This window comes from Selaginella moellendorffii, unplaced genomic scaffold (genome assembly GCF_000143415.4).
Source record: "Selaginella moellendorffii unplaced genomic scaffold, v1.0 SELMOscaffold_1, whole genome shotgun sequence".
Taxonomy (NCBI): Eukaryota; Viridiplantae; Streptophyta; class Lycopodiopsida; order Selaginellales; family Selaginellaceae; genus Selaginella; species Selaginella moellendorffii.
The window spans coordinates 4789050-4814923 of record NW_003314262.1 but is presented as its reverse complement, the minus strand read 5'-3'; the positions used below and the strand labels follow the sequence as shown (position 1 = coordinate 4814923).

Genomic DNA, 25874 nt, shown 5'->3' with positions numbered 1-25874 from the left:
ATTGGATGGAGTAGGTCTAGCGAGATCAAATTTCGCGTTTGATTGATTGATAGGGGCACCTGATCAGTGGTGGTGGAAAGATGGGGTGAAAAAAGAATGATATTTTTTCTAAAAGCCTTCCACGTACTGCTGCTACTAGCCTGTGTGCTCTGTCCATGCCATTTATCACAAAGAAAGCATTGGTTATTGTCTTCTCTCTCTCTCTCTCTCACTCGTCTTAAGTACTACGTAGATTCCAGGGAGGAAGAAAAAAGACCATGAAGAAGAAGAAGGAATAAAGGGGGGGAGGAAGGAGGAGGAGATATACTACACACGCACGCACGCACGCCCAGATCAATCAGAGAAGAAGGAAGAACGCCACCACCACTACCAAGGCGTAAGAAAAGATCAAGCGATAAAAATCATGGAGGAAGTCAAAATTTCCCACTTTCCTCTCTCTTTTTTTTTTCCTTCCAATCGATCAAACACTTGATCAGCCACCACCGACAGTTTTTTTTACGCTAAACAAATCCAGGAAACGCGAAGAAGAGGAAAATCTCGCAACGGAAAAACACGGCGCGGCTGAAGAACACGAGGACAAAAGTTTGGGATTTTGCTTGGACTGTCTTAGAAAAAAAGAGAGGAAAAAAAAATAAAATTCCACAGCTACTTAGAACTGCTAGAACACTTCGAGCAAACAGCGATGATATCCCAGAAAAAATCCAAGAGATAAAAACGAATGAATGAATCAACGACGATCTGGAACAAGGCGACGAAGAACAACGAAGAAAAAAAAAAAGCGAAGAAAGAATAGAATCGCAGTGGAGCTTGGCCTAACCTTTGATCGATCTCGATCTCGTGTCAATGGAGTCTTTGCAGTGATCTTCATCTTCTCCCTAGTTGGCGATGGAGCTCACAAAAAGCCTTCGATGAGAACACCGGGAGCTCTGTGAGGCTCGCTCTTGCGACGTCGCCCATCCCTCTTGGCGGCAGCGGCAGCAGCGGTGGGAGCTTTGATGGCGCTGGCGGGCTCCGAGAGAATTTTTCCCCCATCCGGCTCGCCTATCATCTCCGACGATCCTTGAATCGCTGGGAGCTTGGCTCGCTTCAATGCCTCTTGCTCGGCGGCGATGGAGGCGCTCTTGTATTCCTGCTGATCCTCCTCCTCCTCCTCCTTGACGACGATCTTGCGAGGCCGGCCTCGCTTTTTCTGTGCCGGTGGATCTGCGCTGCCGCTGCTGGATGGCTCCGCCGCGTCCACTTTTTTGGCTTTCTTCCTCGCTGGAGGCATCTCTGTCAATCCAGAAACAATGAGAGAGAGCTCGTTAGCAATTCGAATGCGCGCAACGCAAGAACCCTATGGGAAGAACCACCAAGAGAGGAATCCAATCGAGGAAAAAGCAGGCAAGCAAGCAATAGGGACTCTTTTTTTTTGGTGCTTCTCCTTTCTTTCTTTCTTTTTTTTTCCTCCATACCTCGTACGAATGTTCTTCCCTGCAATCCCGAGCGATGATTCTCGATCCCGCTCACTCGGATCCCGGCGATGGGAGAAAAGCTCGGCAGCTGCGATTCAAGCCGCCGCGATTTGGATTTGGATTCCTTCTTCGCATTGACTGGAAAAGCTCGAGATCAGCATCGCATCGCGCAAAGGCGTGTAACGAGGAAAGCGTAGAGAGAAAAAAAATGGAGAAAAGCGAGAGCAAGATATGAGAAAACAATGAAAACCATCGCAAGGAAACAAGATAGAGTAGCTCCGGTGGTGGCTGATTTGCCTCGGTAGGCAGCTGTCAGGTTCGGCCCAGCTTCGGTAGAAAAGCAAACTCTGCTTCGGTAAGTTTTAATTAGGTTTGGGCAATATAGGGTTTAACAAGTATATGCTTTAACACAGACAGAATGTTCTGAATCTTTTATCTGGAGTGTATATTCCGTCCCTTTTTAGGCGTTGACTAAACCTTACATTAGATTTACATGGTTTGGCAGTTTTACATGGTTTTGGAGATTAGATCATCCTCGTCTATGATAGTCGAATTTGGTTGGACGTTGCGGTAAGTAGTCTATCCATTCCGATGGTACTTTGGTGTTGAGGACTATGTTCTTGAAGACCCGGTAGCTGGGCGGTAGCTCTCTGCTATCCATGACATTCGGTTCCTATGAAATTCCAGGACAAAGGGATTAAGAACGCAATGGTCGAATTGATCGTCGATCTCCCTCACCTTTGGAGCCTTGTCCAACTTCATCTCCACGTCCTCTAGTAATCTGCTTCCCTTCTTGCCATTGCAGCGCTTACACGCTGTTACCTGCGAGATGAGAGAAAACTTTGATGATCGAGAGAAGCTTCTTAATCGAATGGGCTTTTACCAGATTGTCCCAGCTATGGCCGCCGCCTTTGGAAACCGGAAGAACATGATCGATTGTCAAGTCTCTGTCGTGGTCGCAGTACCTATGAATGCCAAGCGGCTGGTTTAAGTTAGCGACAGCCTTGAAATCTCTTTTTTTCCATGGATCTTACTGGCATTTGAATTTGTCTCGGATGAAAACGTTGGTTCTACTCAAGCTCAGCCGTAAGGTCTTGGGCTTCGGCGAGTATACGAAATCGACCATCTGTGGAAACAAACTTAGAGCTTAACAAGTGCGAAGAAATTCCATGCATTCGTACCTTTAAAACGGCAGGAATGAAGAACACTCTGCTCGGAGAACAAACAAGTTGATCGTAGTAAACGAGGACTTCCGCCTAGGAAGCTATGGATATATCAAACCAAATTTTATGATAAGGCTAACCTTCTCAAGGATCTCAAGGCATAATGCGCGCTTCCATCCCACAATGTTAATCGGTCTACATTATCCCAAAATATCTGTCAGTGTCATTCCAATGCGAAGATTTCTAGACGAACAAGTTACCTGTAGGAGAGATCGAGAACAAGCCCCTTGAATTTCTTGAGCTCATCGGCCTGATCACACGAATCGTCATCGTCCAGAGCCATCCAGCTCGCCTCCTCCGCTGCTTCTTGGGCCGCCGCCACGGCCGCCGCTGCCATTCCCTCCAGCGAGCTCTCCTTGGCTGCTGCATTTGGATGAGAGCTCCCATCCCCCTTGGATTTCTTGTGCGGAGCTCCGCCTTTGCCCTGAATCCTGTATTTGAACGAAGATTGGCCCGGCGGCGCGTGGCGCTTCACCGAGAAAACGAAAACCCTATCGCTCCCATGGGAGAAGAATGATCGCTCGAGGATCATCTGGCTAGGCATTCTTCCCCAAAGAGAGAAGGAAGAACACGAAGAAGAGAAAAAAAGAATAACCCCGTCAGCATATGCCTTTTGCCCTACACGTGGCGGTAAAACCAGCTTTTTACGTGGCATGCGCTGATTGTGCCACGTGTGCAAGAAGCACATTAGGGTTCTTGAGGCTAGATGGTGGGTCAGGTGCGTGTAGATCAATCCGGGAGGGAGAATGCGGCCGCTACTAACAGATCGTGCTTCCAGATCGCGAAAGTTATCGCGAATTTGATCGTGATTGGGTCGGGGATTTTGCTGCGCGCGGTGTCTCAAGCGTACAAGCAAGCGCTGATCAGTGAGTTTTTAGCTGTCTCCGCGATTTTTCCTTTAAAAAACGATTGTGGAGCCTTTCACTTGGATGCTGTGTTGTAGATGCATCCAAAACGGGCGTGGCTCAGGAGACGCTCCAAGATATCGCCGAGAAATCGACCAAGAAAATGTCGCCGCACGAAGCCAGGATGATTTTGGGCGTCAGCGAGAAAACTCCGTGGGAAGAAATCTTGAAGGTGACACGATTTTTTCTTGGGTTAGATCATCAACTCTTAGACAACGCTGGAATTTTCGCAGAAGTATGAGAACTTATTTGAGAGGAACGCGAAGATCGGGAGCTTCTACATTCAATCCAAGGTCCAAAGAGCCAAGGAACGATTGGAAGCCGAGAAGAACAAAGGACAGTAAACAAAAAAGAACTCTCTCACAGGGGTTGACTTGACTCTCCCGGGGCCTTTGACTTTTTACGTTGACTGTTTGATCGCCGCGACACAGCACCTCTTCCGGAAGAGAACCTCCTGGAGCTCTTCAGACAGGACGAGGGGCGAGTTGGGCGGGCGGTGGTGATCTTCGCCACCGCCGCCGATCATTTCCAGGAGCTCCACCTGGAGCTGAAGGAACTTGACGTAGCGGATCGCCTCCTCGAGCATGCTCGCCGTGTCCATCTTGCTCCCGCCGGGGATGAGCTTCTCCAGCCACCGGACGCGCTCGCTGATCCTCTTCCTCCTGCGCCTCGCCGCCACGCTCTGTGGATCGATCGAGCTCCATGGCTCCCTCTGCTGCTGCTGCCTTGAGGATCTCTGGCATGACCTTTTCTTCTCGGCTGGATGTAGATCGCTCTCCTGATCCAGTTCTTCCTCTTGTTCTTCTTCTTCTTCCTTGTTCTTTCTCTTGATCCCCTGATCGTGATCATCCCACTCCCGAGCTTCAATCCGCGACGTCTTTAGCAGCTTCTTTGGTGGCTCATAGTAACTGGTCCCATTTCCAAGCGCGGCTTCCAGATCTTCGTTCCCAGACGAGCGAGGATTCTGATCATTGCCAAACCATGAGCTTGGACAAGCCGATGATCCGCCGAGAGAGTGAAAAATCTGGGGCTGCGGCGCTACCGGCGCCATTATCTGATCGAAATCGCAGCAGTCTTCGACAACGCTTCCCGACGAGCTGGTAGTGACATCGTCCAGGAATCCGGCAAAGCGCAGCGGCTCGTTCTTGACAAATCGCGCTTCCGGGATGTCTGCTTCCAGATCGGGTAGTGCCTCGCATCTTAGAAGAATCTCATCGGCCAGCGGACTTTGCATCGCCCAGCTCAATCCCTGGCGCCTGTCCGCTGGATGGAAATCAAAACCTACGCCATGGCAGTCCACCAGTGGATTCGCGTAGAACACATCCCCCGCCTGCGATTCTTCCACGATTTCCAGCGGCGGCCAGCTTGAGGGATGGAGGATTGGATCGGACTTGACAAAGATCGGGACGAGCGACGGCTCTGTGGTAGACCAATGCGCGAGGTGCTTTACCTGAAAGCTATCCAGGGCGGCCGCTGGGATCATCCCTGGCGCCAGAAGAAGCTCGTCGCCTCTGAAACATTGAATCACATTGTCCTCCATCGATCGATCGATCGTCGATTTCCCAGGCGCACAAGCCCAGCGCTTCCAATTCCCTGCTCTATCGCCTGGACGAACAAGAAACATGACAGCCGTCGGATCCCAAGCCGATCCAACGGCTTGCACGAGCTACGCGTTAGCGGTCGTCTGATTGGCATGATCATTCCCGGCACGATTTTTAAAAATAAACGATTGTAACAAACAAGATCCCCTGACAATAAATCGCCCTATAAAAATCCAAGGGCTGTCCTCTGCCCACCTCAGCATGGCAGATCATTTCCGAAGCACGCACGTAAAAACGGACGCTCGGGGCCGGATTACTTACCGTTAAAAAATCACTACGGTTTGGTTTGGCTAATCATATTTAGCGTGACGGTGAGGCGCCGATCTGGGGATCCAGACGGCGAGAGTTCGAGCCAGTATCTCTCCAAAGTGTACGCATCGTACATCCTGTGCGCTACGGACGCGGCTTGGATGTGTGCCGGCAATGTGCCGGCTCGAATCGCGGCGTCTCTCGATGACCATACGCACATCGCAAGGCATTCCTTCTGTGCGTTTAATCGACCATACCAGTACTGCGAAAGAAAGAAATCTCCATCAATTTTGTGCTAGAAATCTCTGGATCTAGAGAAGTTTGATTACCCTGAGAAGGCCTCCAGATTCTAGAGCTTCCGCTTGTGCGGCGGCATCGAGCTTATAGAGCAGCGTATCGTCTGCCGTGGCTTTCCTCACGGATCTAAAGGCTACGAGGTAGAATTTGATCGATTTCTCGAGAGGGAACTTACAAATCGCGCTGAAATCGAAGCATTCCAGGAGAGGGGCGGTGAGAGGATTGGAGTGGGCCGAGGGAGTTGGATTCAGATCGCGGAACAAGACAGTGAGCATCTGGTCGGATTCTTCCGGCATTTTCACGAGCGAAATGGCCGAAATTTCTTTGGACAAAGTTTAGATGCCCTGGGTTTTTAAAGGCTCTATGGAATTTCTAGAGGGATGTGCAATGCACTTGGTCGGTGTAGTGGAACTGGACTGGATGCTCCGAATAGACCTGGTGCGCGAATTTTTGAGTGAAAGCATCAAGAACCTGTAATTTCACATTAAAGGGGTAAAGAGGGTAATAAGGTTTAACAAGATTAGGGTTTATGAAAGCACATTAAAGGGGCAAAAAATAATACTTTCTTTTAGGTTTACTAAGATTTAGGGTTTATGGCTACATTCTCGCGAACAAGACGCCTCCTCCTCCTGCTCCTCCGCCGCCATGGCGCTGCCGATCGATCTCCCTCGGCCGCGCGGTACGTCTCCTCCACAGCTCCACGCGGCTGCGGCGCCAATCCAAAGTCCGCGCCGGTGTCGCCCCGCGCGGCGAGCCGCTACGGAAGGCCCGGCGACGACGGCTACGTGGACGCCGTGGTGAATCTCCTCGAGAGCAATCGGCCAGGGCCGGAGATGGAATCGGAGCTGGGCGTCCTCCTCTCGTCCAAGCCTGCGGGCTACAAGCTCACGCCCACCACGGTAGGGAGAGTTTTAAACGAGTTAAGGGACGCTGATGCGGCGCTCTTTTTCTTTAGGTGGGCGTCGCGGCAGCACGGCTTCCACCACGTAACTTACTCGTGGAATTGCCTCCTCCACGCCATGGTGCGCGATAGCAAGCACTTCGAGGCCTACGCGATCTTCAAGGCCGAGTTCCTGGCGCAGTGTAGCCCCGATTCTTTCACGTACTCGACGCTGGTGGCTGGTTTTTGCAACGCCAAGGAGATCGACCAGGCGCTGGTTCTTGTCAAGGAGATGATGGACAGTGGCATCGCAGCGCACGTCCGAGCTCACAACAATTTGCTCCTGGCGCTGTTCCGAGCCGGGAGAGTGAGCGAAGGGGTGGAGCATTTTCGAGAGATGGCCAAGACGTGTGCTCCGAATAAGTTCACGTATGGGACAGTGATCGATGGCTTGAGCAAGGCCCAGAGAATGGAGGAGGCGCTGGATTGTTTGAAGGAGATGCATACGACGGGGTTGATGCCGGACGTTGTCAACTGCAACATCGTTCTAAATGGTCTCTGCAAGGCCAGGAAGATCGACAAGGCGATCGAGCTCTTCCTGGAGATGCCTTCGATGGGATGCGAACCGACCATCGTGAGTTACAACACGGTTATCAGCGGCCTGGCTTCGATCGATAAGATGGACGAGGCTTACAAGTTCTTCAACAGTATGATAGACAATGGCTGCGAGCCCGACGTGATCGCCTTCACGACTCTCATCCACGGGTTTTGCAAGGCCGGGCAGCCTCAAGTCGGGCACATGCTGCTCAACCAGGCTCTCAAGCGCTTCCGGCCCGACGTCTTCCTCTACACGTCAGTGATTCATGGCTACTGCAAAGCTGGCGACCTGGATACGGGGTTTAAGATCTTGGAGGAGATGCTGGCGGCCGGATGCATTCCCGACGCTGCTGCCTACTTCGTCCTGATCGATCCGCTGTGCAAGCTGGGCAGAGTCGACGAGGCTTACGAGCTCTTCGAGAGGATGCGTAAGTCAGGCTGCCTTGGCGACTATGTGACGTTCATGACTCTCATCGAGGCTCTCTCCAACCACGGGAAGCTGGACGAAGCCTGCGAGCTCTACCGCGAGATGATCGAGCGTGGCTACGAGCCGTACCTCGAGGTCCAAGACTCCCTCATCTTTGCTCTGTGCAAGGCCGGGAAAGTGGACGAGGCCAACGAGATCTATCAAACGGTGGTGGCCAAGAAAGTTGCGACCAGTCGAGTGGCTTACAACAGTCTCATGGATGGCTACTGCAAGCTGGGGAGAGTGGACGATGGTCTCAAGCTGCTGCTCCAGATGGTGGAGTGTGACAACTTCCCGGACATCCAGACTTACAACATCCTCGTCGCTGGATTCTCGAGAGCAAACCGTCTGGACGATGCCTTGGAGCTGTTCAAGCTGCTCAGCTCTTATGGCTGCAAGCCCAACGCTGCGACTTACACGACGATCATCCAGGGGCTCTACGACGCACAGAGGATGGAGGAGGCCAAGGCATTCTTTGACGAAGCGTGCGAGAAAGGATTCGTGCAGCCGCTAGAGACTGCCGAGGCTACAGAGAAGAGTAAAGACGCTACAACGGAGGACTGAAGTGGTGAAAGAAATGCTACTGGGTGATGGGTTTTAGCAGCCCTAAAGGGATTTCTTTCTTCAATGGAGGCGGAGGCGCCAGGCTTGCCGCTAGGATCCACTACCACCGTTCGCTACAGCCAGCATTTCGAAAAGGCAAGCGATTTGAAGCTACTAGAGGTTGATGAAAGCGTCGTGCAAGAGCTTCTTCAATCCAGGTACACAGATCTTTCTCTCTGTTTTCTTCGTCGCAAGAAGTTCACTCTATCTTTCTCTGTTCTTGCTCTTGGTTTTTACAGGCTGAGCATAAAAGGAGGTGTGGAGGAGGAGGCGGTTCTTTGCACTTCCAGGACGACATACGCTCTAAAGTTCGTCTCGACTTCCAACACAATGCTGCTGGTTCCTCCAGGAGAAGCTGGCGATGGTGGAAGTGGCGGCGCTCTTCACGTGATTGCCACGGCGGGAGGACATATGGAGCTTGTGGAGATAGCTCCCAGAATAGATCAACTCAAGGTACTCGTCGGTTCTAGGCCTTACACGGAAGACAGCGAGAACGAGACCGTAGATGGTCTTTACTCGTGGGAAGATTTGCTGGACAGCGTCCAGGCAAGCGAAGAGCAGCTCAAGGATGGGCTTAGAGCTCTTGCTGCAGCGGAAATAGGTGGTTTTTGGAGGACTGTGGATCCGAAGTACACGAAGGGACTGCTAGAGATGATCCTGGTGACTGCCATCCAACAGGACTGGAGTTTGAGCTTGCTGCCGCTGGAAGAATTGGTGGCTGTGCTCGAGGGCGATGGATACCCGGCTCAGCTAGTCCGGCACTGCGTAGCAACTTTTGGTGTGGAGGAGCCATCGTCCTCTTCGTGGAAGCTGGACGAGAAACGGATCTGTTTGCACTACGCGAGGGAGCTCTTGTCGAGCACAGGGAGATGGAAGACGAACGAGTTCCTTGAAGCGTGGCAAAGAGCACTGCCGCCGGGAATGAAAGGAGAGCTGGAAATGCTCCGGGGTGAGGCGCTGGTTACCAGGCTTGGGTCCGACTCGTGGCTGCACCGCTTTAGCTCGTCCTCTCTGCCTACGCAACCGGATGCTCGATTTGCAGCCTTGTTCAAGGAAAGATCGAAGTGGGAGTGGAACGATCTCGAGCCTTACTTGAGGTAACTTGTGTGCTTTGTTGTTTGCTTGTCGAGCTTAACTTTGGTGTTTCAGGGACGTGAGGATCCCAGGACAAACTGTGGAGTCGATGCTGCTGAAGTATACAAGGAAGATACAGCCCTCTGCCGATGCTCGACCCATCTACACTCCACGATAGACCATGAGTTCATCGCAAAACTTCGATCCAGGATTTCCAAGCAGATGGTGAGGATGAAGCACAGCTTGGTGCTGGAGTCGACGCTAGAGTTTCCATCGCAGCTCGCGGAGTTTTAACAAGTCCAGCTCTCACTGCAGGAGCATCTACCATCTTCGAAGACATGGAACCGGCTGGAGTAGTCTCGACAGATGATCTTCCGCTGCTCAACCTTGGACAGCATCGCAGCGACTCTGTGGCACTCTCTACAAATCCAGAAGTCGCTCACCACCCGCAAACTCGCTCCAGGCGGCGTGCTCAAGACCCCGCAAGCGATGGCGAGATTGCCACTGTGACCGCACAGCACAGACTCCCCGTCAAGACTGCTCCTTTCGCGTCCTCCAGCCGAGACTTTGTCCAGCACCAGCTCTAGCTCGTCACTGGACTCCCCAGCGACGAAAGTATGCACGAAGCCAGTGGCCGGATCAGTCCACCAGCTCTTCCCGGGATGCCTGGACGATCCTGGAGCTGTAGCACCGGCTCGAATGGCTTGGACCAGCTTCGCACTCTCGGCATGCATCCCGGCGACGGCGTAGACATTGCTCATCATCGAGTAAGCTGCCATGTTTCTCTCATCGAGGCCGAGAATGGACTGAAACGCGAGCTTTCCAATCTCCACGTCTTTACTGGCTCGAAGAACAGCCATCCAGATCCGCAAGTCCGGCTCGAACGGCATCGTCAAAACCATTGTCACTGCTTCGTCCAACCGGTTGGCCCGGCCGAGGAGATCCACCATGCAAGTGTAGTGCTTGATGCTGGGAGCGATGCCATACTTCGGAAGCATGGCGTGGAAGTAGTCCTCTCCCTTCTCGACGAGCCCGGCGTGGATGCAAGCGTTGAGGATGGAGAGGAACGTCACAGCGTCGGGTTTGAGCCGGGCCTCTCGCTCCATCTTCTCGAGCAAGGAGAAAACTTGGTCGCAGCGTCCCTGCCAACTATATCCTGCTATCAGCGCGTCCCAAGCAACGAGATCTTTGCTCGCAGCGATGGAGTCGTCAAAGACTCGCTGAGCGTCCTCCATACTTCCACACTTGCCGTAGAAGTCCACCAGCGAAGTCGCCACGAGTGGATCTCCCTGGAGCCTGGCGCTGTGGATCTGTGCCTCGATCTTCCTTCCAGCGTCGAGAGCTGCGAGGCTTCCACAGGCCTTGAGCGCCGCGAGGAAGGTGGCACGGTTTGGAGCGCAGCGTTCGCGTTGCATCCGCGAGAAGAGCTCCAGAGCCAGCTGAGGATCACCACTGTGAGCGTAGCCGTGAATGATCGCGCTCCACGACACCACCGTTGGTCGAGCCAAGCTATCGAAGACTTTGCGAGCGTCCACCACGGCTCCACACTTCCCATACGCATCCACCAGCGCGTTGAGCAAGGCCGTGTCCAAGCTCTCCAGAGTCTTCGCTGCTCGAGAGTGGAGCTCTCGGATCCTCTCGAGGCACTTGATCTTCACGAATCGCCCGTCGAGCTGTTTGCCTTCCTCGGTGGAAGCCAAGTTTGCGGCGGCCTTGAGCGCTGCTAGAAACGTTACGCGATTCGGAGCACAGTGTTCTTCGTCTTGCATGCGCTGGAAGAGCTCGAGAGCTATCTCCGGCTCGTCGTTCTCGGCGTATCCAAGGATTATGGCGCTCCAAGACACCACCGATCGACGTAGCATCTTGTCGAAAACTCTCCGTGCCTCCATCAAGTCCCCGCATTTCCCATACATGTCCACCAGCGTGTTTGATAGCGAAGGATCGTTCTCCACACTGTTCTTCTTCGCTTGCGAGTGGATTCTTCTCCCCTTGCGAAGATAAAGTGCTCGATTCTTCCTTCTCTCGTCGCTCGATCCCAGCGCCGCGCAGGCCTTGAGAGCTGCGATGAAAGTCACGCGATTTGGGTCGCAGCCTTGCTCTTGCATCTCCAGGAAGATCTCGAGAGCTATCTCTCCTTGCCCGTCCTGTGTGAATCCCAGGATCAATGCTGTCCAGGTCACTACTGTGTGCTGCTCCATCCCCTCGAAGATCCGGAGAGCATCGCTTATCCTCCCACACTTGCAGTACATGTCGATCAGAGTGTTGGCCACGAAAATGCCGGATTCGTCACCGCTTTGGACGAGCTGCGCGTGAATTCTCCTGCCCGATTCGAAATCCCTGGAGCTGCTGCATACCTTGAGCGCTTGCAAGGCGACGGGAGCGCTCGCGCGCAATCCGTTTCTCCCCATTCTCTCGTATGGCGTCGTCGATCCCTTGCTGATCGACGACGCCATAGCCGCATTCGATCATAGCGAGGAGCACAAAGAATTAGGGTTCTTGAGTGTCACGAAGAACCCTAAATTTAAAAAATGCGAGATTTAGGGTTCTAGCTAAGAGGGATGTTCTTGTGGAGAGCGGCGATCCAGAGGCGCTGGATCTATCGCTCCGCCTGCAAGCTCCCCAATGCCGACGCCAGGCAGGTCGAATCGCTGCTCTGCATTCTCGAGAGCGCCAAGCCAGGTGAGAATGTGAGCGAATTGCTGGGCAACAAGCATCGCAAGCTCTCCCACGACACATTCAGCGATGTCCTTCGCAGGCTGGAGCGCACCGATCACGCCAAGCCCTTCTTCGACTGGGCCGCGACCAGGAAAGGATTCACGCACACGCGATTCACGTACAACGCTCTCCTTCTCGCCATGGTTCGCGGCCGCCGCGTCAAGGAAGCGATGGAGATTTTCAAGGAGAAGATGGAGAATCCCGACGCCTACACGTACAACACGCTGATCCGCGGCTTCTGCCTTGAGAAGAAATTCCCCGAGGTCTTTGCCTTGCTCAAAGAGATGGAGAGGCGCTCCATCGCCAAGAACGCTGTGACTCACGGGATCATCCTCAAGGCGCTGTGTGACAGCGATCAAGTGGACGACGCTCTTAGCTACTTTCGCGCAGTCACTCCAAAAGCGAGCCTGGATGTGATCTCTTACACCACCGTGATCAAGGGGCTGGCAGACTCCAAGAGGATCGACGAGGCCTGCGAGCTCTTCGAGAAGCTCAAGACCGCGGGCTGTTCTCCAAACGTGGTGGCGTACACCGCAGTGATCGATGGACTCCTTAAAGCTGGCAGGATCGAAGATGGTCTCAAGAACTTTGAGGATATGAGTGGATCGTCGTGCGTCCCGACGAGAACAACGTACACGGTTGTCATCGATGGGCTTTGCAAGGCACAGATGCTCCCCGACGCTTGCAAAGTTTTCGAGCAGATGGTCCAGAAAGGCTGCGTCCCGGACACCATCACCTACACGACTTTGATCGATGGCTTTTCCAAGGCCAGCAAGATGGACGAGGCTCGGAAGCTACTCGACGTGATGCTCACCAAGGGACCCGAGCCGACGGCTGTGACGTATGGATCGATCGTGCATGGGTTTTGCAAGCTCGACATGATCAACGAAGCCAAGGAGGTGATCGCGCAAATGCGAGAGAGGGGGTGTGAGCCGGGGCTCTTCATCTTCACCTCGCTACTCAGCTATTACTTGTCGAAGGGAAGGGCCGAAGAAGCGTACCAAGTCTTGACGGAGATGACAGCCAGAGGGTGTGCACCGGATGTTATCCTCTACACCAGTCTCATCGACTTGCTCTTCAGCACCGGCAGAGTTCCGGAGGCCCGGCACGTCTTTGACAGCATGATCGAGAAAGGCTGCGCTCCCGACGCTCTCACGTACGGGACTATCATCCAGAACTTCTCGAAGATTGGAAACGTGGAGGCCGCAGGCGAGATCTTGGAGCTCATGGCTAAGTCGGGTGTCGGCCCCGACTGCTTTGCTTACAACTCGCTCATGGACGGCTACGTCAAGCTAGAGAGGGTCGATCAGGCCTTTGGTGTTTACGACAGGATGGTCGCGAGTGGGATCAAGCCCAACGCCGTGACTTTCAACGTTTTGATGCACGGGCTCTTCAAAGATGGCAAGACCGATCGCGCTTTCTCCTTGTTCAAGGAGATGCTGGAGAAAGACGAGGTTCCTCCAACGCTGGTGAGTTACACCATTTTGATCGACGGTCTCGGGAAGGCAGGCAGGGTGAGCGAGGCCTTCTCGCAGTTTCAGGAGATGATCGACAGGGGTATCATTCCGGAGTGCCACACTTACACCTCTCTCATCTACTCTCTGGCGAAAGCTGGGAGGATCCCAGAGGCGAAGAAGCTTGTGGAGGATATGGTGAAGCTGGGAGTGAATCCCGACGTCCAGGCTTACAGCGCTCTCATCACGGGTCTCATCGATTCTTCCATGGTCGACACGGCCTGGGATGTTTTCCAGGAGATGATGAAGAGAGGCTGTGCTCCAAACGAAGTCACGTACAAAGTTCTAAGGAGGGGGTTCCGGGCAGCTGGGAGAGCGCTGGATCTCGAGGCAGTGAAGCAGCATTTTTCGCAAGGGGTGGCTATGGAAGCTGGAAGCTGAGAAAACTTGGCAAATGTTTTTGAGGTTTTAGCGATGAGAAAGTAGCACGGTGGTGTACAGGGACTTTCGAGAATGAAGCACGCTCGGGAGATTCTCTTGTTAAAGTCGAAGACAAACGAAATCAACTGCAAATTTGGCGATTGTTTCGTGTGATTCATCCGATCTAACATTGATGGTCCCGAGAAAAATGGCATAGGCATTTGCCTTTTGCCCTTTAGGTGTTTAAATGTTAGGCGGCCAGGCGGCCATCCAAGGAGCGGAAGAAAGTGGACGTGTCCGAGCTCGTCTCCTAAATCCGGAGGAGCAAACGTCGTGTAGCTGATCCTATAAGCGTGTTTTTTGTCAAGACATTAGATTAAAGTTTAGTTAACAAAACACTTTTACTTACTAAACACTAGCATTTGCCCAGCATATGCTGCCTAGTTAGCAAAATATTTTTTTTATATTAAAAACGAAATTGGAATAGTATCACAAAAACAAATATTGTATTCCACTTTGAAAGAAGAATTGGGTGAATATAAAAATCAATTCTTGTAAACTTAATAATATAAATATTTACAACAAAATATATTTCTAGGCAAGTAAGAATAAATATTCATTAATAAAAATATTAGATACAAATTATTATTTGGAAAAATATCCGACCCAGAAAAAGTAAAAATGAAATTTCTATTATTAAAAATATGTTATATGTAAATTTTATTTCTAGTTCGGATAAACTTATATTAAGATTTTATCAAACAGAAGAGAATAATTACTAACAATAATTATTACCCATTTTTATTAGCAAGATATTACTTAATTATGCTTTTTACTTAAACAATAAGTTTACATTAATATATTATGACCCATATCCAGTCAAGAAAATAATTACTAACAAAATATTTTATAAATATATATGCTATAGAAATTGTAATTCCATAGTATTATAGGAAAAAGAATTTAAAATATTACTACTTTAATCAAGTATTGCATACATTATTTTAGTTTTTCTGAATGAGTTAGATTGTAAGTAGCTAGAGCCACATAAAAAAATATAATATGTACTCCTATTGTTGATGCATTAACACTTGAAATTTTGCTCATGATCCTACACATTTATAAAACTACATCCATAAAACGAAGTCAACCTACATTTGATATACTATTATTTGGTGTTGGGTTTCATATGTTATAGTGATATTTAAATAGGCTATTGAATATATTTTAGTTTATTCTTACAAAATAAGATTATCCTAGAATGCAGTTTTCTTATTATATTTACAAATACTGTTAACTTAAATTATAAAATTTCATTGTGACCTAAAATATTCAAAGATTATAATAATTTATAAAACAGAATAAGTTTAGATAAAGTTGATTATTTTATTAGTAAAGCATTAAAAATGTTCACTTAAAAATAAATATTCATAAAGGTGTTTAATGGTAACCGTTAACCTCATGTTTAAAATGTAAGTTTCATGCCCATGTCATTACTGTAATTGCCCGATCAATACATCATTAATAATCATTACAAAGAAGAAAAACGTATGAGAGCTCCTCTCCAGTGGCCACGCTCACTTCTGTTGTCGTTGGCAGAGGTGCCGTTGCTGCCGCTGGGGGCTCGGGAGTGGATCTAGAGCCCGTGGCTCCGAATCTGCTGTTGGCAGGGACTGGGAGCCGCAGCTTCACTGGCCATTTACTCGCTCTCCTCTAGTGCTACACCCTTTCCCTCAAGCAGTGGTGGAGAATGCCAGGAGCGATGGTGGCGAGACTGTAGAAAGGCATCCCATCAAGCTCCGGATCTGCTGCTGGTGGTTGTTCCCGCGGGGATTGCTGTGGCGATTGAGTGGGATCTTTGTCAGGGAGATTCAAGAGCCGCAGCTTCACTGGCCATTTACTTGAGTGCATCGCTCTCCTGCCCTTTCTCTAAAGCAGTGGTGCTCCATGTCGGGAGTGATGGTGGCGATTTCTGCAGGAAAATTTAAAATTCAAAAGATCTCAAGAAAAATCTGTATGTAAGTTTGGACGACAATAGCAATTTCAGGAAAGACACAGTTCCAGTCAACACTTTGCATGTGCCACGTGTTGCCACACCTTCTTCTCCCGCCACATGCAGCTTGGCCGCCTCCTATTGGCCGGGAGTAAACATCAGCGCGATTATTCACTAACACGTGGTTAAGAAAATAACCCCTTTACAGTTACCCCCCATTGAACGGCTGCGATTGGCTGGATCCGGCAGCCTAGAAAGTTCAGCAACTCCTCCTTATTGTGATAGATTCTTAGTATCTTTAAGAAAAGACAATCACAAACTTAATGTATATAACTAAATATCTAAAGTAATCTTTAGATTACTAAAAACAAGACTAAAGAACTATTAACTCTGGCATTTGTTGAACAAGAATATATTTAATATAGTTGTACATTGGTTTTTTCACGTATAGAAAGATAAAGATAGAAACTGAGTTTATAACTAACTTTTGGTCATTTATAATTTCCTTTCTGAGTTTCTATCATAGGTTTTCTTGATCTTATATTTATATCTCTTGAATAAATAAGCTAAGATAAATTAATAATAGTGTCCAATATATTTTTCCTATTAAAAACTAGAACAAGATATTTAATTGTATGAACTAAAAATATTTAGTATCTATTGGCTTATAGTATTTAAAAAAAAAAGATAAATTTAATATTCAAATTTTTTTCCTTTTTTTTACCGCCAAATGCTGTTGGGCAAGTTATTAAACCCTTATATTGCCCTAAAATGTTTTTTTAATAACTACACTATTTCTTACATCAGGAAATAGTGAAAAAGGTAAAACTTTGAGATAAAACCTCTTCCTACTTAGAGTTTCATCAACATAAAGTCATATAGTGGAATTTATAATGTCACAATGGATGTAGGCAAGCAAAATCATTTTGTTTTATTGAAGGGTCTTCAATAGTTTCAAACTGAGCTCTTTTCTTTCTACCAAGCACTATATGAGTCTATTATTAAGTATATCTAGTAGTTCAAGAAACATTGAAAGCTATGCCTCACCCAAATCCCAAACCTCACAAAGTAGATTGTGGTTACTGCCTTTGTCCAAGGATTGAAGCTACCCATCCAACACAAACATTAAGTGTAAGAATATCAAGTGTTGTCTAGCTTTTGAGTATATAAAGGAAGTTGAGAAGGAATTTTGCCTTGTCTCTTAGGTTGTCTAATATAAATCTAGCCACCTCTTGAAGCATCCAATCACAATGATTTTTTGCTAACCTACTCCTAAAGTCATGGAAGAGAGAATACCATCAGTGTTGGAAACTATCATTACAAAATTTCACTAATATAAAGACCTCATTGAGTGTCAATAACAAATTCTCTTGCAACGGCACCAACAACAAATTATCATTCTTCAAGAGCTTAAAATGCTAAGACTTCAATAAATATAGATAGCATCAAAACAACTCTATTAATGGTGTACCCATTGCAAGGCAAACACACACTCGATGGAATAGCATTATTGCCTCCATCTAGAACTTTAACCTCTTAGGAGCCAATGTGTTCAAGAAATAACATGTCTAAAAGCATCCATTTATTAATAACTCCACACTTCAGCCACTTCTAGATGGATATTAATAGTAGCTCTAACAATGCACAATCAAAACCACTCCATCAATGAGCAAGGAAAAGGAACTTACTTGTAAGATATAAATCCTTAAATCCCAAAGTGGGGCTGAAAGAGTGTTATGTGGTAATGGCCAAAGGGGAAATTTAACAAGTGTAACATGTTTGGACTAAAAATTTCTACTTGGAAAGTTGTAAGTGAGAATGGAACTCCCAAAAGAATGCTCAAGGAATGAACACAAAATGATCAATAAGCAAATTTCTAGAAAGGGACGAGACCAACACATCACAAGTGTTATGACATATAAAAGTGTTGGGACCAAGCTTGAGTAAGAGTCCGAGAAGGAGTCTAAAAAAGAGTCCAAGATGAAGTCTAAAATGGAGTTCAAAATAAAAGCTAAGACCAAAACCAAGACTAAAACAAAGTCTGGATCCAAGTCTAATTTGGATTCCGAGTTTAAATCCAAGTCCAAGGGTGAAAGCCTAAAGTGATCGTCTCCCAAAACCTGGGAAGTTTAGTAAGTCTCTATGGGATAATAAAGAGAGGACTCCAATGGAACTAATTTGGCTAGGAAAGGCTAGTGTGACTAAGGAAAATTACATTTACATGGTGAGTGATGATATAACCATTGAGTCGAAGGCTCCCAATCCAAGTGTGGGTGGCATTACCTACTTAGATACTTTATGGGGCTTATTGGAACCTCAAGCTAACCACATAATTGGGGAACCCTAGTGGCAAAAGATGGGGGATGTACTTATGAAGTTTGTGTTGGGCCACGATGTTTTGAAATGTCATTCTAAAGTCTTGGACTATAAAAAGGAAGAAGAATGGTTCTTTTACTTAAGGACTAAAGGCATAGTTATATAGTGAGGAAGTACTAAAAGTTAGTGGGACTTAGTGGATAGACCTTTAGAACCTATACCAGTGGTAATGTTGGTGAGCATTGCTAAAGATGGAGAGGGACTTTATGGGGATCGAAGAAGGGGTATTAAGGAATGGTGTTCCCCATATCTATTGCCAGAAATAGCATCCACATTATTTCTACACCCAGTGCTTTCTGGCAGTGATGGAGTGTTGAGGAGCTCAAGGAAGATAAAAGCCCAATTTAGTTGGAAAAGCAGTCCACTTGGGGCTCAAGCTTTGAAGTAGGAGTAGAAATCTTCTCCATCAAAAAACAACTATGAGCATTGTAGAGCTTATTGGTGGTGATCTTGTCATTAATTTGCATCATCCCCTTCTTTCAGTATGTCTCAATATTGGCTTGGAGGTGCCATATGCATCCCAAGATGATAAGATTGGTGAGGGAGTGTAAGTTCATTTGCTGAAAGTCCACCACCATGAAATCCACTAGTGATGAGATCCCTTGGATTGATAGTAGCATATGCCCAAGTGTAGATGGATGTGATGCCAGATTTAGCATCCACATTGTTTCTACACCCAATGCTACTACTGAACCATCCACAACCATCTACTCTAATGCTATACAATCCCCGTCACAATCAGAATTTGCATCAATATAAGCTTCAACCACAATTTTAGAGATATGTCAAATCCCCATGGTGAGAAAACTTGATTAGACTGTTTTGCCATGGGCACTTCCAACGGTTCAAGAGGAGGCTCTTATCCAGCCACATGCCAATCCTATGCAGCTCTTCTCCTTGCTCCATTCCACAGCTCATGGCAGCAAAAGGTGGTGATCTTTCCTACCGGTAATGACCAACTTCTCAACCTCTTTATTTGAGGACCAAGCTTCATAGGAGTTCATAGCCTTCTCAACAACAGCAGATGAAATTTTAGCCGAGCTTGGAGTTAAGGACAACATGAAAGTAGTGATTGAGGGTGATTACATTGTTGGTGTTTCAGTAGTCATGGCCATGACTTTCAGTGATCAAGAGACTTTGGGAACTCAAAGACACTAGCCTCCACACTCATGGCAGAATCTCCTTCAACCACACAAATTGAACAACATGGATCACACAATTCCTAACAAGTGGCCTGCTGAGGAGATTCTAACTTTCTAGAGTCCTTTATTTGGACCTCATATCCACCATGTTTACTAACTTCACCTTTCTAAGACACACTCACAAATCCATGTACTTTATCATGGATCCCCACAAGCTTGATGGACAACACTCTTATCACCACTCAATCTACTATCTTAGCTCTAAATCTTTTTCCTCACTAGCAAAGAGCCTCACTCAAGGATCTAAGCCACTCACAACACCATTTGGATATGGCACATGCTAGCTATGGAGCACAATGTGGCACATCCCTCAAAGTTATGGCAACACAACTCCAACCTATTTGCCACACTTAGGAGTCTTTTTATGACTTCTACAACACTCAAAGGAGCCTTCTTCAGTCTGCAGCAGCTCCACATCACCTTGGAGTCACCATTCAATCGCTTTAACATGGCATCACATAGTCATACAGCTTTAGGTTTCTTCATTTCATCTCCAATTCTCACTATGGTGTCCTTAAGTATGGGGCCTTCACAAACACCATTCTCATCATGGAGATCCAATTCAACCACTGTCACAGTAGCTTTCCTATGCATTGACACTTTGTTCTCCCACTAGACTTCTACAAACACTCAAGGTGACTTTCTCCTCTTCAGAAGCACCAACATTCCACATCCAAGAGCAGCCAGCACAACTAGACATCATACTCAAAGTCTTATATTGATGTCTCTTGCAATCCCAGACTCTCTTGACATCACAAGCTTTGGATCATTGTGTTAGGCACCAGCTTTGACTACGTGGTCAACTTCGGTCAAAGGGAGGCTCAAGGGTATATTAAGGCATGTTAGGGTAAGGGACTTAACCTACCCTAGGGATCACAGTGGAGCGGCGGCGCAATGGAGCTTTTGAGGTAGCTCGGGGGTGGTTGGGTGGTGAGGAACCTCAAGAGGTGGCGTAGCATAGTCTAGGGCAACTAGATCTTTGTCTTTTTGCGCTGGATCATAACATTATGCCTAACTTCAACTTGACTTTTTGTGGAATCTAGGGCATTCTCCAGGATTCCCTTTGTCCTCTAGAGGCAAACTTCCTCATGAACACACTCAGGAAAAGCTTAATTCACTACCATCTTCACTTGTGGTGAAATCTCTCCTCTCTTTGGTTTTTCAGTTTTCTTTTCTTTACTTCTTTTTTTTCACTTGTTTTTCCATCTTTCTAGGCAACCTTCTCTTATAGATGCAAGCTCAAACTTATATTCTAGCTTTGGAGTGGCCTTAACTCCACTTTTCCAAGATTTCATTCATTTCCCAGCTTTTTCCCTTTGTTCTTAGGTTCTATCCCTATCACTTTTAGTAGCACATCCTCCTCTTCATTCCCATCCACTTACATTTATTCCCTTTTACAGCCATTGCATTTCATCACAAATACCTTATCTCTATTTTTCATCCTTTCCACACTATACACATATGGTACTTGGGATCTTTCAACATCACTCTATCAAGCAAACTTTCAACAATACAATACAATAGAAATTAAACTTTTTGAATGTCAAAAAATTATCCTAAGTTGCAGCACGCTCTATATAAAATCCGGATAGAATATTGGCTACTACTTCTAGTCTTGCTACATCATATTACACATGGTCCTCTTCTTTACCATCTATCACAACATGGCTTCCATTCCATCTATCTTGTCATACAATTTTCATCTCTTTTCGCATATACTCATTATGCAATATATTCACTTCACTTCACTTTCTTCCATGAAACTTTAGAGGATGAGTTAGGCATGTTCAAAATGTTTTTTAGAGGTGTGGAAACTTACAAGGCTGAAGTCCAAGTTTATATCTTGTTTTCCCTTTTCTTTTTTTCTTCTTTTTCCTTTTTTTCCTCTCTTTGTCATTTTTCCTAACTTTAGCATTATATTGCAAATGCTTTTTACTCTTTGTTGTTATTTATCATAGGATAATCATGAAATGGAACCTAAACCCTCCATATGCCATATATCACATACCACGTGTCCAAGGATAATAGAGCAAAACCCAAGTTTTAGAGCATTCGGCCACTGAATGAAGGGACAAAGCCAAACTCCAAAGCATTGAAGAAAGTGGAGCATAAAATAACTTCTAAGTATACAACTTAATGAGCAAAAGAATAGAGGTGCTGAGTGATTTGGAGCAATTGTAGAGCATCTAACATCCTAATGCTAGAACTAGTAAGCAAAATGGAGCCAAATAGAGTTTGGCACTATTTCAGCATCCTAACGCAAGGATATGAGTACTCTACCAACTAATATAATATAGAACTTGGACTTAGACCCAAGCTACCCACTAACCCTACTATATGTTTGAAACCCCTTATAGCCCCCCCCCGATCCCTATTGAAGAATGTATGTATAATGTCTTTTTTCTATTTCTATCATTTGCAACAGTTACTAGCTCTTAGCATCAAACTTATTCAACTTGGTCATGGATTCTTGCCACATCCGAGTTTGTGGTGATCCATTGTGGTCACATGTTGCAACCATGGGCATCTTAAGAGAGATAAAATAATCTGATTCTTAGAATATTTCTAAGCTCTCTCTCTCTCTATGCTCTAGCTCAAGGTACAAAGTGTGGAGTCCTTGATATTTTGCTCTCGTGGGACCAGATGTGAGTAGAGCCATAGGGAGAAGGAGGATTAAGGTGTCATACTTTAACAATTGTATTAGTAGTCTACAACTATACACTAATATCAATAAGAATATTAATAAAATTACCTCTAAGCTTCTCTTAAAGAGTTAGTATATGTTGCAAGCGACTCTACCAAAATTACTTATGTAACTTTGAGTTAAGGACTAGGTCACACACCTTAATTATGAGTTCAGCTATTTTAATGGTCATATTAACTGTTTGAGTATGAATATTCTCTCGCAAAATGACCAATTTTATTGCAATGGTAACATTAATTATTCTCTAGACTACTTAGATGGACCCGATATGAACCTAAGATGGATTCTGAGATAGAGTTAGAGATGGACCTGAGATGAAGTCCGAGATGCTTCTCTAAAAGGCTAAGGGCTCATTCTTAAAGAAACTCCTTTTAAATTTCCTCTTTTAATATGTTATTGTAGGTTTGAATTTTTTTCTAAATATGGACTTGAACCCAACTGAATTCCCTTTATATGTATTGATATCTAATGTCTCCTTGTAATTTGTAGAGTTCCAATGTATCACTTTACCCTAAATTTAATGCCACGTGTATGCAAAGGAAGCTGAAATGAATACATAGAAAACATTTATGTCACCCATATCTAATCCTTTTGGCTGTAAATGCATTTACATATTCTTGAATGATTCTTGTTTGCCTTAACCTAATCAACTCATCCTTTAAATATATCATCTATACCATAATCCCGTCTTAACTAGAAACCATCTTTGGCTTTGCTTTGGCTCCAATAAATATGTTGGAAGCAACCACAAATGTACCACCAATGTTTTAGGCTTTTATGCTAAAGTTATGTTCATTTTCATTATCTCATTGATAATCCAATATCATTTAAACCATAATTTCATCTAAGCTAAAACCATCTTTTGCTCCGGTTTCTAGCATTGACTCTCCTATCATGATGGAGACTTTGGACGTGTCTTCTAGGCCACAAAGATTTAGCCAAGTTGCAGCAACTTTGCACACACAAATCCGCAACTACATTTGAGGACATTAACACTTTGTAAGGCTGCCAGATTTCTCCCAGCGACTAAGATGAGTCTTTCCTTTGACAACATCACTTTTCTACCTCTAGGAGCAGCCAGCACAAAGAACCAAGGCACTCCAAATCTCACAGCAGCATTGTTTGTACATTCAGAATTCTCTCGACACTACAAACTTTGCATCAATGTGAAAATCTGAATATGAGTTCTAGTGGCACTTAGGGCACTCTATAGGACTCCTTCCAATCGCATAAGACTTGCTTATCTGAACCTTCTGATTGCTACTGCTAATAATAGCTTAGAATGGCCATTAAAAGATATCTAATAAAAGACTGATGTCATATAGAGAAAATTAGAACGATTTAAATTCAGCATCTAGATTGTGGTATGGGCAATGATGTAGGATGTGATTGAGGGATGATTTTGTAACTTTGATTGAATGGAAATAGAATAGAGTGTGGATTGAAGGGAATGAAAAGAACCTAGAAACAAATAGAGACAGAGTCAAGAAAATGCAATGAGCTCCCATATGATTGGGATTGATGCCACCTCATGACCACAGCCCAGGCTGGAACTTGTTGCAGGAGAGAGCCTTGTCCTAGAAAGAAAATAGAAGATGAAAGAAAGTAGAAAAACAAAGAAAAGAAAAACAAAGAAAAAGTGAAAAATAAGTCACCGCTAGCAAAGAATGCGGTGTTGTTGGCTCCCACTAAATGTGGCTGTGATAGAGCATGCTCTGGAGGGAGAGGGAGTCTTGTAGAGTGCCATAGATGCCACTTGAACTCATACTCAAATTAGGCACATCGATGCAAAGTTCATGGTGTTGAGAGAATCTGAATGCACGAATGATACTATGGTGAGATTGGAGTGCCTCCGCTCCCTATGTTGGCTGCTCCTGGAGGTGGAGAAGTGCTGTTGTTAAAGGAAAAGAACTCGCTTTCAGTCATTGGGAAAAATCTAGCAGCCTTACAAAGTGTTGATGTTCATCCAGCTGGCATCTGCTACAACGATCCTATTTCTGCACATGTGCATGATTCCTACTAGCAATAGCCAGTCCCTATGGGGAACTTCTTTGTGTGAGTATTCCATCAATGGGGCTGCACAAGTAGCTGAGGAGCATCTGGATCTTGTGGCATACAAGGAAAGTGTGCCATAGGAAGTTTACTACCACATAGTCACTCTTGCTTTACTCAACCAGACTCTACTACCATGAGACCTTCCTTCAGGTCAGTGGACACTCTAGAATCTCTTCACAAATCATGGGCACCGCATTCAAGATTCTCAAAAAATGTTGAAGCATATGCTCAAGAATGGTGACAATATGTTTCCAATGGACAAGATCAACAATTTGGCCTCTTTGGCTCAACAATTCTTCCATCTTTGGCTCTAGTTTCCTGCACTGACTCTGCTAGCATGATGGAGACATTGGATGTGTCATCTAAGCCATAAAGATCCAGCCAAGTTGCAGCCACTTCACACACACAAATTTGCAGTTGCATTTGATGAATGCTCTAGGATCTGATGATGCCTTTGTGCTCATGACCTGGACTAGATGTGCTGGTATAGTGGGAGAAAAAGCTGGGCTGGACACTCTAGCCATTTCCTCCAATTGCTACTCGATTCCTAGAGCTACTCACAAAAGACCCAGATTGCAGCAAAAAGTGGTAAAGAGACGACATCAAATATGCCAAGATGTATATGCTCACACTGCCAAGCTTGAGACAGAGATGTTTTGAGAGCTGGGGGTTTCTTTCACTGAGGAGCATGTCCAGGGCCTCTTAGGAGATCATCCTTGTACTGCTGCTTGCACCATCACACCACAGTAGATTGTCTAGTTAGCATCTAAGTAGATGCTTGCAGCAATGGAAACTACACTTGCTAAGTTCAAAGAGTACAAGACTCTTCTCCAACAGCAGCAAGAACAGTAGCTCAAGCTTGAAAAGGAGATCTATGCCCTGAGACTCCTAGCAGAGACACATCATCCATGCTAGTGTGATGAATGCTACTCAAACACTCACGATACAGCATGCTATTAGCGTCCCCACCTGGAGCTATATCCTCCTTGACAGCAGCTCATCCAGAGGCACACCATCATCATCTAGAAGTTACCACAAGATTCTTCAGCAAGGAGCTATTGAAGCAGCACCATCAACATTCACTCATGGCATGCAAGCTGCCATTTACTCCAGTTTTTTTTTGCTTGATCCAGCACACTAAAACGTCTTACTTGCACCAGGAGATACAACAAAAAACTCCATCCAGCGCTTTTCAACACAGCGCTGGATGTAAGCTAAGACACCAATTGCCTCCTCCTTTATGGTCTTTTGGTCCAAGCAAATTTTTCAAAAATCTTTGAATCAAGTGGTATAATTGAAGAGTGATTCATTTGCACCTTACCAGAACCTAAAAAAATCTTGCATGAGCTACTGGATCTCATGAGAGAATATGCTTTGGAAGGACGTGAGTAGTGACTTAAAGTCCTACTTCTCTTTTGGCTCCAATGCAACCACCCAGCATCATGCTCAGCTGCACATGGATTGAGAGAACACTTCAAGCTTACCAAGGTCATTTAGGACATGGTTGTTGAAGCAATATGATAAGAATGCAGCTATGTGGTTATCCATTAAGATCCCCACATCTAGCTCAAAGAGGGGCAGCTTCATTGCTCATTGTAAAATATGG

At 46.3% G+C, this 25874-nt stretch overlaps 8 protein-coding genes across 10 annotated transcripts; 3 read left to right on the top strand and 5 right to left on the bottom strand.

Annotated features, from left to right (window-relative positions):
* Positions 1-387: 387 nt before the first annotated feature.
* On the bottom strand, positions 388-1698 carry LOC112350555. The gene is made up of 2 exons (XM_024686929.1): positions 1455-1698; positions 388-1272 (listed from the first exon to the last, which is right to left on the bottom strand). Exon 2 carries the CDS (start codon positions 1268-1270, stop codon positions 893-895), a length of 378 nt encoding a protein of 125 aa, XP_024542697.1. The 5' UTR covers positions 1271-1272; positions 1455-1698; the 3' UTR covers positions 388-892.
* A 223-nt stretch (positions 1699-1921) lies between these two features.
* LOC9662507 lies at positions 1922-3266 on the bottom strand. Its single transcript, XM_002961649.2, has 7 exons — positions 2878-3266; positions 2758-2812; positions 2636-2710; positions 2489-2580; positions 2338-2419; positions 2193-2276; positions 1922-2127 (listed from the first exon to the last, which is right to left on the bottom strand). The coding sequence occupies exons 1-7, from the start codon at positions 3219-3221 to the stop codon at positions 1984-1986; spliced, it is 876 nt and encodes a 291-aa protein (XP_002961695.2). The 5' UTR covers positions 3222-3266; the 3' UTR covers positions 1922-1983.
* A 94-nt stretch (positions 3267-3360) lies between these two features.
* LOC9663201 (mitochondrial import inner membrane translocase subunit PAM16 like 2) lies at positions 3361-3959 on the top strand. Of its 2 annotated transcripts, XM_024686920.1 has the most exons (4): positions 3361-3395; positions 3456-3543; positions 3621-3754; positions 3816-3959. In XM_024686920.1, the coding sequence occupies exons 1-4, from the start codon at positions 3384-3386 to the stop codon at positions 3924-3926; spliced, it is 345 nt and encodes a 114-aa protein (XP_024542688.1). In that variant the 5' UTR covers positions 3361-3383; the 3' UTR covers positions 3927-3959. The 2 variants fall into 2 exon arrangements, with proteins under 2 accessions (XP_024542688.1, XP_002962187.1); XM_002962141.2 differs by having other exon boundaries at positions 3373-3543.
* A 13-nt stretch (positions 3960-3972) lies between these two features.
* On the bottom strand, positions 3973-5206 carry LOC112348519. The gene has a single exon (XM_024681190.1). The coding sequence runs from the start codon at positions 5204-5206 to the stop codon at positions 3983-3985; it is 1224 nt and encodes a 407-aa protein (XP_024536958.1). The 3' UTR covers positions 3973-3982.
* Positions 5207-5294: 88 nt separating this feature from the next.
* On the bottom strand, positions 5295-6191 carry LOC9662506 (UPF0643 protein PB2B2.08). Of its 2 annotated transcripts, XM_024686905.1 has the most exons (3): positions 5905-6191; positions 5762-5855; positions 5295-5694 (listed from the first exon to the last, which is right to left on the bottom strand). In XM_024686905.1, the coding sequence occupies exons 1-3, from the start codon at positions 5925-5927 to the stop codon at positions 5458-5460; spliced, it is 354 nt and encodes a 117-aa protein (XP_024542673.1). In that variant the 5' UTR covers positions 5928-6191; the 3' UTR covers positions 5295-5457. The 2 variants fall into 2 exon arrangements, with proteins under 2 accessions (XP_024542673.1, XP_002961694.2); XM_002961648.2 differs by having other exon boundaries at positions 5762-6191.
* A 94-nt stretch (positions 6192-6285) lies between these two features.
* Positions 6286-14102, top strand: LOC9662505. Its single transcript, XM_024681185.1, has 8 exons — positions 6286-8234; positions 8319-8433; positions 8515-9372; positions 9425-9428; positions 9559-9918; positions 10063-11049; positions 11461-11763; positions 11899-14102. Exons 1-8 carry the CDS (start codon positions 6323-6325, stop codon positions 13957-13959), a joined length of 6600 nt encoding a protein of 2199 aa, XP_024536953.1. The 5' UTR covers positions 6286-6322; the 3' UTR covers positions 13960-14102.
* LOC112350535 (sister chromatid cohesion protein DCC1-like) lies at positions 8242-9552 on the top strand. The gene is made up of 3 exons (XM_024686870.1): positions 8242-8433; positions 8515-9372; positions 9425-9552. Exons 1-3 carry the CDS (start codon positions 8300-8302, stop codon positions 9525-9527), a joined length of 1095 nt encoding a protein of 364 aa, XP_024542638.1. The 5' UTR covers positions 8242-8299; the 3' UTR covers positions 9528-9552.
* LOC112350503 (pentatricopeptide repeat-containing protein At3g57430, chloroplastic-like) lies at positions 9368-11859 on the bottom strand. Its single transcript, XM_024686820.1, has one exon. The coding sequence runs from the start codon at positions 11800-11802 to the stop codon at positions 9640-9642; it is 2163 nt and encodes a 720-aa protein (XP_024542588.1). The 5' UTR covers positions 11803-11859; the 3' UTR covers positions 9368-9639.
* Positions 14103-25874: the final 11772 nt, after the last annotated feature.